The sequence below is a fragment of the Amphibalanus amphitrite genome, unplaced genomic scaffold, assembly GCF_019059575.1.
Source record: "Amphibalanus amphitrite isolate SeventyFive unplaced genomic scaffold, NRLGWU_Aamphi_draft 000024F_arrow, whole genome shotgun sequence".
NCBI lineage: Eukaryota > Metazoa > Arthropoda > Thecostraca > Balanomorpha > Balanidae > Amphibalanus > Amphibalanus amphitrite.
Window position 1 is genome coordinate 826,480 of NW_024881520.1, and position 15,541 is coordinate 842,020.

Below are 15,541 nucleotides of genomic sequence, written 5' to 3' on the forward strand. Positions count from 1 at the left end.
TAATTTTTGTAGGGTAGCTTCATTCCTTCTACCAAGTATTGGACTATTCCCGATGCATGTAGGTGAGCCCTTATGCACGTGCCACGTGCAAAACGAAGAGGTGTCACTTTTGTAATTGTTGCAATATCTCGGTAACTACTTGGCCGATTGCGCTGAAAGTTGGCATGTAGGTAGGCACCCACTAGGCAATGCATATCCATGTGCCAGAGTTGGGGTGCTGCTGCACGTGCGCACGTGCAGGGGTCGATTCCAGATCTCGAGAACGGCTGGACCGATTGCGCTCAAATTTGGTACACGGTTACGGAGCAGTTAGTAGGGTGCCGTGCACAAGTCAGTTGGGACCCATTTTGCACGTGCGCACGTGCAGAGTGCCGCTTCCAGATCTCGAGAACGGCTGGGCCGATTGTGCTCAAATTCGGCACATCGCTAGAGACCGGTTAGTAGGGTGCCGTGCACAAGTCAGTTGGAGGTACCCCCTCGCAATTTCGCACGTGCAAGGCCCACCCTCTCGCTCGCTCCGTTAGTCGCCCCATAAGGCGCTATACTGGTTCTAGAATGCAACTGGGCTGACTAATGACTTGCTCTGGCCCAGTCTGCGTGTCTGTCCTGGTCTACCTCGTCTATCTAGTCTGTGTGGTCTCTCTGGTCTTGTCCAGTTTCACTGATGACTCTGATCTGACATGGTCCTATGTGTTCTCTCTCTGATCCCGTTTCACCTGTCTCGCTAGTCGCTTGTCTCTCCAAGGCCCTATATACCTACCTCCCCACTGTCTCTCGTGCAGCCGAGGCACTCCGCCCATCAGCAGCGCTCCAGAGCGGATGATCCATCCCTTTGACGAACAGACCGTCAGGCGGTGGATGTATTTAAGTACAGCAGGAATGTCGCGGCCGCCTGCAATCGCTAGCCGGACCCGCAAGCTATTTAGGAGGTTTATGCAAGACTCCAACATCAAACATGGCTGAATGACAAGAATATAAGAATGGGCTTACCTCTACAAATAGGGACTGGTGCATCATATGGAATTAGACAGACGGTAGCTAGATCGTATTAAACTATCGAAGAAGATAAAAAAGTCAGATCCAGTTAGTCAGATGATAGGAGTAAATTCAGGAAACTGAGAGGTATCCGATGTAGCCAAATATTTCTAATTGTACCATACGTTTGAGTGTAGGGTTATAGTATAGCTAGCGGCGCAAAAAAGCAGCACGAAAGCCAGAAAAGATATTAATGATAGCGGTGAAGGAAAGTATTCACCTTCAAAAACAGCATCCGACATTAACAATTTATAATATACCTACTTGACCTGGAATGCTATCAAACGTTGCAGATGCTAGATAGATGACAATTAGTTAACGTAAATGTAACTAGTAGCTGCAATTGGGATTTGGTGTTCACTCTACAGCTAGATTAGTTCATATGAACTAGAATAATATCATATGAAGAAGAATAATATTATTCTTACAAGAGCATGGCTGGATTTATGAGAAAATGTCGAGCTGAATTGTTATTGAGATATCTTGTAAGGCATACTTCATTAAAAGAACATCGGTCCGGCTATGGACGAGTTATGAGCTATTGAAGGAAACAAATGAGCAGCAAACGTACAAAGCCACCGATGACATTTGTTTTGGCTATAAATATCGCCTCCATCACAAGCCGAACAAACAATGCACTTTTACTACGTGCCCGCTAGTATACCGTTTTAGTTAGGTGCCTTATATGGCTTAGTGACGGCCACCGCTGCCTACAGGACCTGGGTAGAGGGTCAGGGTCACAGGAACGGGAAAGAGCAGGGAAGGGGGGACCACTCGCGTCCCTGTGTCTTCGGAGAGAGGGGGCGGCGCTGGAGGGACAGGCCTTCACCGGACCGGGGCGGCGGCGACCGTGGGCGGCGGCGGTGGTGGCTGCGGCAGGTGGGGGTGGCATTGGTTGGACACCTGTGGTCATCGGCCGCTCCTCGACGATAGGGATGCAGCTGGGGGACTTATGATGCTTCTCATAGCGATCAGTACTTTGAGAAATGGTGTCCCCTAGCTATTTATTTTAAAACATCCAATTCTTGTCGTTAGACGAGGCGACGCCTGAATCGGATTAGTGAGGCGCGAACAGCGGTGCGGATTCATGTTTTCTTGCGGTGCTGAGCAGAACCCGTCGCCCCCACCTGTCAAAAAGGCGGCGTGTCCTCTCCAAACCTGGAGAAAACCCACACATAACACGACTGTTTCGCAGCCCTCGATCAGTCGCCAGCTCGAGCTCCGGTCACCCTCACCAAACCGGGCACGGACCGGGTATTTAACTACATTCGCCACGTCATCGGTGTTCAGCCAAATATGGACGAACAGTGCCGGGTGTGACCTCAGCCGACGACCAATCAGCGCGCGCCCCGGCCGTGACGTCACAGGTGGTACCGAGCATACTGGTGCCGGGTCGCGGGCGGCGGCTGACAGACGAGAGACGGGGTTGGCGCGAGGAGGTCGAGGGACGGCGGTCTACGCACACACACACTAGCAAACATGCGGGAGATTCTGCACCTCCAGGCCGGCCAGTGCGGCAACCAGATTGGCTCCAAGGTAAGACCAGCGGCGGCGCTGGGGAGCGGTGTAAGGGCTGTCGTGGAACTAAGGGATCCCTCGGCCTACCCCGGGCGCCCTCTGCGCCCCGCCCCACCCATTCATTGCCAGCTTTTGGGGAATAGAGGAAAAGTAAACATCCTCTTTGTGAATGGTTCGGTTTATTGCAAAGCAACTAAACTAAGTAGTCAGCCCCGGGTCAGTGCTCGTGTCGGTGTTTCGATTGTATGGTGTGTTGCCGGGTCGAAAGGTATGCGCCGTGCGCCCCGCCCCGTGCGCACCGTGGCGCCCCCACGATGGTTCGCCCGTGCCGGCGTGGCAGGGCGGGGCAGGGGCGCCGGGCAAGCCGGGATTCCGGAGACCCTGCTAGCCGGTGAAATTTCAAGCTCACATGTTAGGAACGCCATTGTGGAGACGTCTTGGTACTGTCTTGCTCATTTCGGTTGTTGGAAGGCCCAGGATTTCCTATGCTGCCCGATGTCCATTTTTTCATTTTTCCAAGCTGTTCGTTGCCCATTTACGGAAAAGTTATTTTATGCACGACACTATTCATTCAATCACTTTACGCTACGTTTATGATAAGGTATCTGAACTGACCAAGCCAGGTACCTGCGGTTCTCAATTCTTCATCGATTTCTCAAAAGGGTGGCCTCTGGTTAAATCATAATATATTTACCTTTTAAGTGAAAATTCAGATCGATTTCGGGATCTTGTAGCTCTCTTATAAACTATTTTTTAGATCGCTAGGTTTTTTATTGTTTTGGCAAGCAGATGTGCAGTTGAACGGAAGGGAGTTTTAGTACGTGAGCCATGCCTTCTGAACCTGAGATTGAACTTCTAATAATGATTGATATATAATTTTAATTCAGTGTCATTTATATCATATATAAGTTTCAAAATCACCTCGCTCTGTAAGTAACAAACGATTCGTTACTAACTCATTCCTTTTTATAGGGATAAAATTGTGTAGGTATGCCTTTTGCGCTATAACGTTGTTTACATAAATTTTAATCACCTCTTTGAAAATTACGCCATTCCTATCATTTGCATGGTATGAGTGTTTCTTGCATGAGTCATAAGCGATACCCGTTTGACCTTGGCCTCTGACCTATCCCTCCGTAAGCAGTCTGATGCTATGGAATTCCGCCCGACCTATTTATCGATTGTCCAAGGAAAGGATGGCACTCGCATTCCTAGCTCAAAGCGCTGTGCTTTATTGTCCGTATAGATCTGGGATGCATAATGTTCGCTTGTGATGGAACGCCGAGCGTTAGTTTCCTGTTCCACGGTGTTTTAAATCCGATCACATTCTGTTCGGCTCTTCAAGCTCGGTAAATGGCCTATAATGGGCACTTTGGGCGTGACCTGCTCGCCTGGAATGCAGTGCGAACGGCTCGTCGTCGAAGGTCCCGAAGTGTGACCCGCGACACTAAAAGCGGCTTCGCATTCCTCAGTGGCCCGTTCGATGGACCAGTCTGCCCGCTGGCTAATAATTTCCGTTTTTAGCCAAACGCGCCCGCTATTCACTGAAGTCCTCCGCTATCCGCTGAATACGTCCGCTGCCCGCTGGATACGCCTGTCTGTTGTCGAATAGATACATTCATCTGTCCGCCGCTCACCGCTCCCTCAACTGCCAATTGTGGGAGACTCCACTCCGAGCTATCCACTGAAGAGCAGCTAGGCCGTATGACATGACGGATGGTGCGCGGGCGGACCGCTCGTTCAGCCAATTGTCTGCATGTCTTCAGGCATTGCTGCAGTGACCATAAAAGAGCATTCCTGTCCTCTGCCGTCCCACTTTGGCATTCATGCCGCCGGCTCGTGTCGGTATGTCACTCGATGCCGACGTCAATGACGGCATGTTTAATGCAGGCAGCGCGGGCGCCCGAGTCCGGTATGGCTCGTGGTGAGAGAGGACAGGGTGAGGAGGGGTGATTGGGTAGAGTAGGGGAGGAGAGGGTGGAGACGGACCGGTCACTGGGAGCTGCCGACGCCCTGCCGTGGTGATGACGTCACTTGCAGCTGGTGAGGTCATTCTTCTGCGAACGTGGTGACCACTGACGAGGAGATGAAATATGTTTAGTTTCTTTTCTGGGTATGCGTTCGAGCAAAAAAAACGGACATCTCGCTCTTTTGTTACTTTCACTTCAACTAAACAATCTCAAATGTTTAATTGATCCACATAACATCTGAATGACGAGTCATCCTGGTTTTAGAATTCATTGGTAGCAGAGCTCGCATTACCCTAATCATATTGGTGGCATGCATTCCGTACGTTGTTGGAGTTGTCTGGCTGTCACACTAGCTTAGGAAGTTTATCAACATTCACAGAGCGGACACATCCAGTTTAAAGCATGAGTCACACTTTGATGAGGACCGACAGCAGTCTTCTGCGAACGAACCGCTGCAGGGTACGGTCTGCTGGGTCTGTGGTCTGCTGGGTGTTTGGTCTGCTGGGTCTGTGGTCTTCTGAGTCTGTGGTCTGCGGTCGGCGGTCTGCCTGGATCTGGGCTTCACGGTCTGTGGATCTGGAGTCCACGGTCTCTGGATCTGAATGTTTCGCTGTTACTCATGTATCGTTGGAAAGCGATACCGGAATTCCAAAGAAAAAAATGGGAAAAACACGAAATGCCTAATGCCTCCTTATTCCATATTTTCTCGTCATAAGCCAAGCACCACTGAAGCAGTGCAGACTCCATCATCTCGATCCGGCGCTGGGCTGGGCGGTGTCTGAGAGCCTGCTCCGAGCAGCCACAGGTGGTGTGGGCCACAGCCTCACCGCTAGCGTGACGCTCTCGGACCCGTCACACCGTCACGCACTCAGTCACGCGCATGTCACGGGCGCGTCACGCATGTGCAAAACACGCTACGCTGAGCCCGCCTTGTTAGATCCCGTAGCGCTGTCTGGATGTCTGTCTAGACTGGAATGCCTTCCTGACAGGCTCGATGGGCATTTCGTCCCATTAATGGTGATTAAATCTGTACCTAAATGCGGTAACAGTGGAATCCGGGGACCTTTGTTGAATACAAAATGAACTGTGTGGAACATGGTTCCGTGCTGAAATCTTCACATCTTTCGTTAATGAGTAGATGCAGCATGATGATAGAGCTTTAGTGAATAGATTTAGATCTGGTGAGGGCCAAAGTGCAGTGGACAACGGCTCGACGGTGCCCAAATTAGACGGCAGTTGCAAACACAATGACGCAAGAGGTTTTCATATGTGGCTCAACATTATTCCATCATACTCATTTCGCTGGAAATTAAGGACCGAGTGCGATGTCAGTATACGAGCAGCATGGCGTGATGATGCCCTTTAAACGGCGGTCCTATTTGCATAGACCCGCTCCCCTCCTGTCTGGTGGCCTTGTGCCGCTTGGAACCGACTGCCGCTACGATCTGCGCCCCTAATTCGGTAATTTGGGCGTCAGTGGGGGAACGGAGCGGAAATTTGCCAAGGTCGCCCATTTGGTGCTCTTCTATGACTCATATTGTGAAGGATATACGATCTGTTGATGGTCGCTGATTGACGTTTAAACAAATCAATTGGCGTGACTTTTGGAATGGTGTGGTGCATGCCCAGCTAAAGGTCACTTTGCTCACTGCCATTTTTGACTACTTTGGGGATCTTTTTTAACAGCGAACTCAATATCAATGATCAGTGAAACATTTCAATGGCATGACACCCTACCCTACTACCCCACACCTGACCGGGGCGCTAGTAGCTGACCTGACCTGACCTGACCTGACTGGTGACCTCTGTCCGGCAGTTCTGGGAGGTGATCTCTGACGAGCACGGTATCGCACCGGACGGCCGCTACAATGGCTCCTCAGAACTGCAGCTGGAGAGGATCAACGTCTACTACAACGAGGCCAGCTGTAAGTTGAATTATTTTTCTTCTCCACTCCACGAAAAAGTGGTTTCTCTGATTTGAGTGTCTCAGCTAGGGGTTTGTATAAGTCACATTCCATCGGTTTGCCGTTGTAGGTGATGCATTCGTATATTATAGAATAATAGAAATTGTTTTTATCTTACGATTTTGCATACTTGTACCCTGCATCGATACCTAATTTGCACGTTTCTTAGATAGCTTGATTCGCACAATCATTTTGTAGGTAGTGAATCGTGACTCATTAGAACTTTATCTGACTATGTGATGCCTTGCTAATGAAGTCTCGTCGCCCGACTTTCGATTTTATCGGTATAATTATGAAGACGTGGGCCGGGTAACAGTATCCGAAGAACCGGTGCATTCACCGTCACCGAACACTAGCTCTGTTTTTGTCGCTAAGTAACCGCATTTCCTGTGCGCGGGGCATTTGATGTGCGTCTTTGTGGTCGCTGGGCGCTGATTCACTGCCATTATCTCACCAAATTCAGGGCAAGAAATTGGACGAAAGGGTTTGTTTTATTTACATTATTTATTATTTACGGTTATTCATTTACAGCTTCCTGTAAGAAGCATTGCTCAATCAGTGGAAAGCAATTATGCGCGGACATAGGTTTAACGTTACCGACACTTCGCAACTTTTTTCGCAGATATACGTATTAGGTGGCTCAATATCATTAGACAAAATCACATCATGCGTTGTCTGTTTTCCATGGATCTGGCTTCGAACGATCGAAAAGAAAATATGAATGCAATGCACCGTGGCCGGAATGAAATCAGGGCATACCTCTGGGCATTGACGTAATAAAACATGCCGTCCAAGTCGTCTGCGAATGCGGTAGGAATGGTAGCGATGGAATGCCTGAGCGGAAGCAAAATAGGAATGCATCTTGTATAAACTCGTGGGTGTGGCAATGGCTTCGATCGGCCAATGTACCAATACTACCAACCATTACGGCTCGGCCTGCCGGCTCCTCTGTTTGCTTTAGGACAGGCCACTTGGCCTGCCGTTCCGCCCCGTTGGGTTTCCACCGAGTTCCGTGTGTGCTTTGACTGCATTCCGTGTGAGCTCTGACTGTGCTCCGTGACCGTGTATCACACACCGGTGCCACCCATCGCGACCAGCAGCCCGTTACGCTGTAATCGGACAGTCCGTTATTTATGAATCGCTCGCTGTCTAGACGTAGGCCGCCCGCAGTCCACGGAAGCGGAGACCTGCGGGGCATACCTGGGTGTGTCGGTAGACCACATCACCGCGTCCTACAGACCATTGCCGTTCAGCTACTGTCTGAGCTGTCTGTCTGCATTGGTCTGAATCGGCCCGTGGCTTCGCTGCGGAAGTGAGGATGAGAGCTGCAGCGGTTTGAGGGTTCCAGCTCGCCAGCCGGTGGTAACCGGGAGACCCAGACAGTCGCCGGCCGACGGGCGGGGTCGTATCGATCGGTGACGTCATCCAGGTCATGGGTCACGTACCGGCGGCTGTTTGGGGCGTGGCCGGTGGTTTACCGGCGGGGATTTCGGCTGTTTGAGGTTGCACCACCGCAGAGTCGTCGGTGCGATGGTCTACTCTGTATACCACATATTTCTGTCCCTTGTGTTGTTTTGGTGCCGGCATGGGACATATGGTGCTGTGATTCAGCTGGGCTCTGGTGTCACGCAGGGCTTGTTTAGAGCGGCAGTAAGCAGTGCGGGGGTGGCGAGGGGCGTACATTAGACAGGTGAATGGACCTCGCAGCAAAAACAGGGAGAGCGAGAGAGAGAGAGAGTGATTCAGGGGAAGTAGATAAATGACAGCGGCTGGGGGGGGGGGGGGGGGTGACGGCAGTCGGGACAAACACACCCAGACAAGACAGAAGCACGCCTACGCAAGAAGGCTGAACTGGGCCATGTGTGTATGTCGTAAAGCAACCGAAACACATGGCCAGAGAAACACAGGGAAGACTAATGGTAATAACAGACTGGGAAGGCGTCTCATTCTTGGCCTGACCTGGCCGCGGGCGTCCCTGCAGTCGGCGCCGAGTCCTCGCCCCGGCCCCAGCTCATCGCCATATGAAGACAGGGCGCCGGTGTGCGCGTGCGACGCGATCGGTCCTTTTTGGGTGTGTTCCGGGGTGCCGCCCTCCCGCCGGGCCAGGGGCTGTGGCCCTGTCGGCTGCCCACGCGCGTCCCTCGGCCCACAAATGTATGAGTAATCCCGTGGGCGACCCGCCCGTCTGTCTGCTGGGGCGGGGGCGGTGGGCGTCGCCGGCCGGCCGGGCGGCGGGGGCGGGGGCGGCGGATGGCCTCGGCGGTCGTCACGCACCCGGCGCGGCTTCCTATGACCGTCCCGCTGCAGCAGGCTGCATAGTGCATTTGCAGATGGCTGATGAGTAACAGAGACCAGCCAGCGGCCGGTGATGCCCTGCAGCACTGACAGCCGACAGGACGGACCGACACGTCACCCGAGGGGAACGGTATTCGGGTCGATCATCCCCCCTCCGGTCCCCCTCTCAGCTTGCCACCACCCGAACCTGGTGACTTTGTTGGTCAGTTGGACCACATCTGCGCCCCCAGAGGTCAAAGACGTTGTTGGGATCTCCTAAATAACCCGGTGTATGAACAACTTAGAAGCAGATGGTCATAGAAGTTGGTCTTCTCGATCCACTGCCTCACGGGCTCTCGTTTGGTCCTCGCCTTTCGGGGCTGCCCCTGAGTCACAATGGGGAGCTCCTTCACCAAACTTTGAGCTGACTCACGGACCACCGACTCGATTCAGTGGCGTTAACGATTCGACACTTCAAACGCCATCGATCGTCAAACGTCGCTGGGTGCTGAGTCAGACCGGTCGTCGGGCGATTCCGACAGAAGCCCCAGCGGCGCCTGAAGGCACGTGGCTACCTACAGGAGCGCCCAGTGACGGGGCGAGGGGAGTGCCCAGTGACTGTGATAGCCGAGTCGCCGACGTCGGCAGCCGCTGTGCAGACTCAGCAGAAACTCCGCTAAAGTTGGCTTGTTCCGAGCTGTTTCTGGGTCACCCCATATGGCCTGCTGGATGCCAGAGTGACTGACTGCGTAGGGAATGAGGAACTATGGCGGCGGCAGCAGAAAGGGTGATGTGTGTGTCTCCTGTCGGGAAATGACCCCACAAGACCAGAGACAAGACTGGGTCTTGGTTGGATGGATATCCACGTGCAATAGTCTTCACTTGCCAGCGCCTGTATCCCGTTCATCTCTGCCGTCAGCTCTTGAATCACCCTTCCTTCAGCAGCCTTGTGCTGACTTCACTTACTGCAAGATGAGTGACCACAAGCATGCTCCCCTCTCGCAGCGGCATGCTGCCGTATCGCACTGCCCCTCTGTCTCGAGGTCAGCATTTAAACTAGCTGACCGCAAAGATGACATCACACCCGCCCTTGTTATGTGTGCTGTCAGATTGGCGAGCGAGATGCCAGAAACTTTGTGCCGCTAGGACTCGGCAGAGCATTTCCTGTCATTTGTTTAATTAGGTAAAGGACATAAAATGCTGCATAGAAAGTTACGCTGATTAACATGTTCTTGAATGCATGCCTTCATTTCTTAAGCTGACTATGTCAAACTATGAGAGCTTCGATTATTATTAGGTAAATAGAGGTGAAAATAACGTTTATTACATTCGTTACTTTGGCCTTTGGACCGGCGACGGGGAGCTTTCATTGGAAGTCGAAAGCCGTATTTTAGGCAATCATGTTCTGATTACAAGATAATGTTTGTCACGTCGACATTTACTATCTGGTCGACATCGCTAAGGTAGGAAAATGACCGTCGTTTCTGCCCACTTGCCGACGTTAACGGCTCGGTTGATCGTCCGAAAGCTGTCACCCCGGCTGGCAATGGGGTAATTTACCCGTAAGGTGGGTGTTAAAGTACACGCATTGAACCGTTACCGCACGAGCCGGAGACACCCACACACAGGCCGTGTGTAGGTTAAGTCGTTCCCAGTGGGGTGCTCCGTCTATTCATTTCGCAATCCGGCCGATCTGATGGCATGACGAAGGGATTATGCGGCTCTGATCCTGGATCCGATACGCTCGGAGTCCGCCCACAGCGGATGGTCGGACCGGACCAGCCTGCGGCCGTCCCGAGCCGTCGGCCTTTTGGGGCTCTCCTAGACCATTTCTCGAAACTACCAGCATTGTTGCCAACTGCAACTCGATAAACGGTGCGCCGAGCTTGCAGGCCACCAAAGCGGTGTGGTACGAGTATGTCCACATTAGGCATGTCTACCAGCGTGCGGCGAGGATATGTATCCGCGTGTTTTAGCGACCAGAATCGATGGCGACCTCGGCTGAAGAGCGACTGATGTAGCCCCGCGATATCGGCCTCTCCAGGTCGCCGGCTACTGTTGTGCAGCGTTGCCATGGGAACGGTGATATATTGGCAATGCGGAGCAATTTAGCAGCTATCTAAGAGCTCATTAGCTTCTGCACGTTTTTGAAATATCAAAATGTGTTATGAAGTGATAACGTGAAGCGCCGATGTAAGAGCTCAAATTTCATCCGCTTAAAGCGACTAGAATTGCGTACATATCCCTCATTCATTTTATGTTTCCTTTGGCGCTAAATAAGTGGTCTGCCCGGTCTCAGGCCTTCGTGACCCTTTGACCTTAGGTCTTTGGGTCAAGAGGTCTTGGCGGATCGACCCACACCCGCAGTCTCTAACTACCCATCAGCCGGTGAAAGGCACCGGGCAGTGAGCACGCGCGGGCGGGGGTGGGGGCGGGGCAGCTACTCTCGCCGTCTCGGCTGTGCCGGCTCCTATCGATCAGAGTTGAGTCGTGGGATACAAAAAGGCTATCTTCATTTACTAATTGAGCCGTCAATCATCACCCTATATACCTTGCCGAGCTGTCGTTCGTCGTTCAGCCTTTCACTCTACGCTTTATAGCGCCATTTCCCATACCATCTGGTTCATCTATCTATTCGCTTGTTATTCACCTTTACACTGGCCAATGGTCATGCAGGTAATTCAGTGCAGTTTAAGTTCACTCTGTGAAGCGCAATCCCATCTCCGACACCTCTCCAGACCTCAGTCATGGCGAGACGCCTCTCCGTGACGACTAATTACCTTATTAGGTGGTCCAGGGCGGCCGTCTATCCCTCAGATTGATGGCCGCAGAGGGGCGTCTCCCTCGCCTCTCGCCGAGCGGTACCTTAGAGGCGGGCGTGGCCGGAGCGAACGGTCCGCTGCCGCTCGCCGGAGGTTATCCGTCCCGTCGCGAGTCTCATCGGTATGCGGTGGGCGGTCAGCCTGCCGCCGGCCGATGACATGGCTCCAGGTCACAGGCAGACCTCTCGAGTGACGCAAACCGAGCCATCAGACGTGGGTCGAGCGGACCAGCTGCATCGCTCGTCTGCGAGCTTGCTGTTTCGGGCTTGGTTTATAGCCATCCTCGGTGTGAGATTTATCACATTAGACGTCGCAACACGTGGAGCGTGATTGAGGTGGTGGCTGAACATGGCTCTCCGTGAGCACGTCTCGGATCGTTGTCGGTGAGCGGTTGGTCTGCCCTTGAGGTCAGGGCCGGGGTCAACGTCAACCCGCCGCTCTTGGCGTCGTAACCAGGCAATATCCCCCACCAACAGACGGCAGCGCTGACGCCGGAAACCGCTGCACTGCACCGGAAAATGAACTGGAAAGGGGTACCGGAAACCACAGCTCGCCTCTTTGGGAGCTGCGGCTGCCGCACGACCCATGGCGTCCGCCTCGTGGAAATATGAACTTTGACTGCAGTCGGAGAGCTCTGCCCAGCCAGGAAGAGGGAAATGTGTCTTGCTGGACATAAGGAACGGTTACTAAGTTAGCGGGCATTGGCAAAGTTTCCCCGTCGAATATGGAGCTGTCAGCTGTGATGGTCCTCTCAAGGAGTCTAAGGAACGTTCACTGTCTGGACGAGAGACATGGTCGAACGGGGAAGGGGTGACCGATCGGACGCGGGGACCGTGACTCTGGGTGGTTCGTCCGCTCCCAGCTGTTCGTCACGGACGAGGAGATGACCGCTGTCAGTCACAGCCGTGTCGGTCACATCAGCGCAACAGTGGCCGTCCTCAGCCATGCTTTTGCCGCTGGTCGCTCGTCCACCAGCCGCATGTCTGTGAGCTGACCTTTCATGGACAGCGGCGTGGATTACGGTGAAAGCGGTCATCAGTCGTATGTTTTGACAGATGTGCCTCACTCCCTGAAGGGTTATGTAATTTTCCGTGGAGAAGTATGCATGAATTCCATTGTATCTGTTCGTGCCTTAAATGAGGCTATACCTATTTCAGACAATCATTTCCATTCCAATACTAGCCATGAATGCAAACATTCAATAGATGTCATGGTGATGACAGATTGCCTGTGTTTTCAGTTATGTAAGATTACGAAAGCCAAGACGGTGAATTGGCCTCAGATGATGCTGACCTCATCCCCTGTCATTCTGATATATCCAAGCATTCGGAGCTCAGACTGACACATTACACACTACACAGTTGCCGGGAAAATGTAGTGTAGGCATTCTTACGTTGTTGCGATGTGCCTAACGGATAGTTTTTCCTTCTCGTTGCAGCGGGCAGCTATGTGCCCCGGTGCATCCTCGTCGACCTCGAGCCGGGCACCATGGACTCGGTGCGCTCTGGACCCTTTGGACAGCTCTTCAAGCCTGATAACTTCGTCTTCGGCCAGTCCGGCGCCGGCAACAACTGGGCCAAAGGCCACTACACAGAGGGCGCCGAGCTGGTGGACAGCGTCCTCGATGTCGTCCGTAAGGAGGCTGAGGGCTGCGACTGCCTGCAGGGCTTCCAGCTGACGCACTCCCTGGGAGGCGGCACCGGCTCCGGCATGGGCACCCTGCTCATCTCCAAGATCCGCGAGGAGTACCCCGACAGGATCATGAACACCTACTCTGTGATGCCCTCCCCCAAGGTGAGCTAGGAATGTTATCAAGGCTTTGCGCCATTTGCTAGGAGTTTAATAGTAACGATTTGTTGTTTATAAGTAACACACTATTTGTATGCTATTTTACAGTTTAGATGCGCGAAACTTTCGATGCCGTCCACCAACAGAGCCTTAGAGACAAAATGTACATTTTTACGTATTATTTCACTGCTTGCTAAAAATATGCGAATTCAATGTGCACATGAATTCGCTATTATGCATGTCTAACGTGTGAATTTTGATTGCAGGTCTCCGACACTGTTGTCGAGCCGTACAACGCCACCCTGTCCGTCCACCAGCTGGTTGAAAACACCGACGAGTCCTTCTGCATCGATAACGAGGCCCTGTACGACATCTGCTTCCGCACCCTGAAGCTCAGCAACCCCACCTACGGTGATCTCAACCATCTCGTCTCCCTCACCATGTCCGGCGTCACCACCTGCCTCCGGTTCCCCGGCCAGCTGAACGCCGACCTCAGGAAGCTGGCCGTCAACATGGTGCCCTTCCCGCGTCTGCACTTCTTCATGCCGGGCTTCGCGCCGCTCACAGCCCGCGGCGCCACCCAGTACCGTGCCCTCACCGTGCCCGAGCTCACCCAGCAGATGTTCGACGCCAAGAACATGATGGCCGCCTGCGACCCGCGCCACGGCCGCTACCTCACCGTCGCCGCCATCTTCCGTGGACGCATGTCCATGAAGGAGGTGGACGAGCAGATGCTGAACGTGCAGAACAAGAACAGCAGCTACTTCGTCGAATGGATCCCGAACAACGTCAAGACGGCCGTGTGTGACATCCCGCCGCGTGGTCTCAAGATGTCCGCCACCTTCATCGGCAACAGCACCGCCATCCAGGACCTCTTCAAGCGTATCTCTGAGCAGTTCACCGCCATGTTCCGGCGCAAGGCTTTCCTCCACTGGTACACCGGCGAGGGCATGGACGAGATGGAGTTCACCGAGGCCGAGAGCAACATGAACGACTTGGTATCTGAGTACCAGCAGTACCAGGAGGCCACCGCTGACGACGAGGGAGAGTTCGACGATGAGGAGGAGCAGGTTGAAGCCGAATAAATTGCCCCCTCCCCGCCCGCGGCCACCGGGAGGGTCCATCGGGCCCGCCCGGCGCGAGCCAGTGATGTGATGGCCGTGCAGTCAAGTGCTCTTGTCTCTTTCTCTTCTCCGAATGGCAGAGGTGGTAGTCAACAGATCCGCCCATCGACGTCCAGAATCTTCCACCCTTAGGCATTAAGCCTGCGTGTTCTTTTTTACTTTTAGTCGGCTTAACACATTCCAGAAGAGGCCATCCGATGGCATAGGTTTGGTGCAGTCCACTGGCTTAAAACGTAAACAGCGGCATGGCTAGCTTTTATTTGAAAGATTTGGTGCGCTATTTGGCGGTCATGAATCTAACATGACCGTGCATATCATTTCTCCGTTTCTTCTGCCTGGCAATTGGTACAGATGCGATATTGCACAAGACATAATGCGTATATTTTTCTGTTTTTCATTCATATGTGTATCTAATGCGAAATAGGGATGTTTATAAGACAGTTGGCTTTGGTAGAAAGATAAAAGCTTTAATGCTGTCCGTTGGTTTGGAAGAGAAGCAAATAAACTGACTTCCTAACAACAAGCCTGCTGTTTTTCCCTATGTTGTCTGCTTGTTTCATGGGGAGGCGGGGACATGGGCGGATTGTTTTACTGGGATGGGGAGACCACCTTGCCCGCTTTCGTTAGAACCCGCGCTCCGAATGGGGGGGGGGCGAAACGGCCCCCTATCCTTTTCCGAAGATCCCTATCTCCTAAACGACTCCTGATATCGTCACCAAACTTTCAGGACCCCTCCGGGCATCAATGTAACACATTGTGACCAAACATTTTTCCGGAGGCTATGATAGGTTGGCCAAAAATGAGTCATGACGTCAGAATGACGTCATGTTCCGCCATTTTTAACCCCATAAAAGGTTTCGCGGGAAGAGCTGTCAGGCCTGAGGCGTACAGCTTTAAAATTACAGAAAAAAATGCTCCAGAGTCCAGACATAAAACGTGAATAATAAGGAGGCCTATCAAATTGCTATACGTCTGATTTGTGAAATTTTTGGAATTTCGCCCCCTAAAACCAGTATAACGCCTTTTGGGGCGACTAACGGAGCGAG

General features: G+C 52.6%; 1 protein-coding gene across 1 annotated transcript; it reads left to right on the forward strand.

Annotated features, from left to right (window-relative positions):
• Window positions 1-2,419: 2,419 nt before the first annotated feature.
• LOC122392899 (tubulin beta chain-like) lies at window positions 2,420-15,019 on the forward strand. The gene is made up of 4 exons (XM_043388257.1): window positions 2,420-2,571; window positions 6,340-6,448; window positions 13,022-13,377; window positions 13,638-15,019. The coding sequence occupies exons 1-4, from the start codon at window positions 2,515-2,517 to the stop codon at window positions 14,454-14,456; spliced, it is 1,341 nt and encodes a 446-aa protein (XP_043244192.1). The 5' UTR covers window positions 2,420-2,514; the 3' UTR covers window positions 14,457-15,019.
• The last annotated feature ends 522 nt before the right edge of the window (window positions 15,020-15,541 follow it).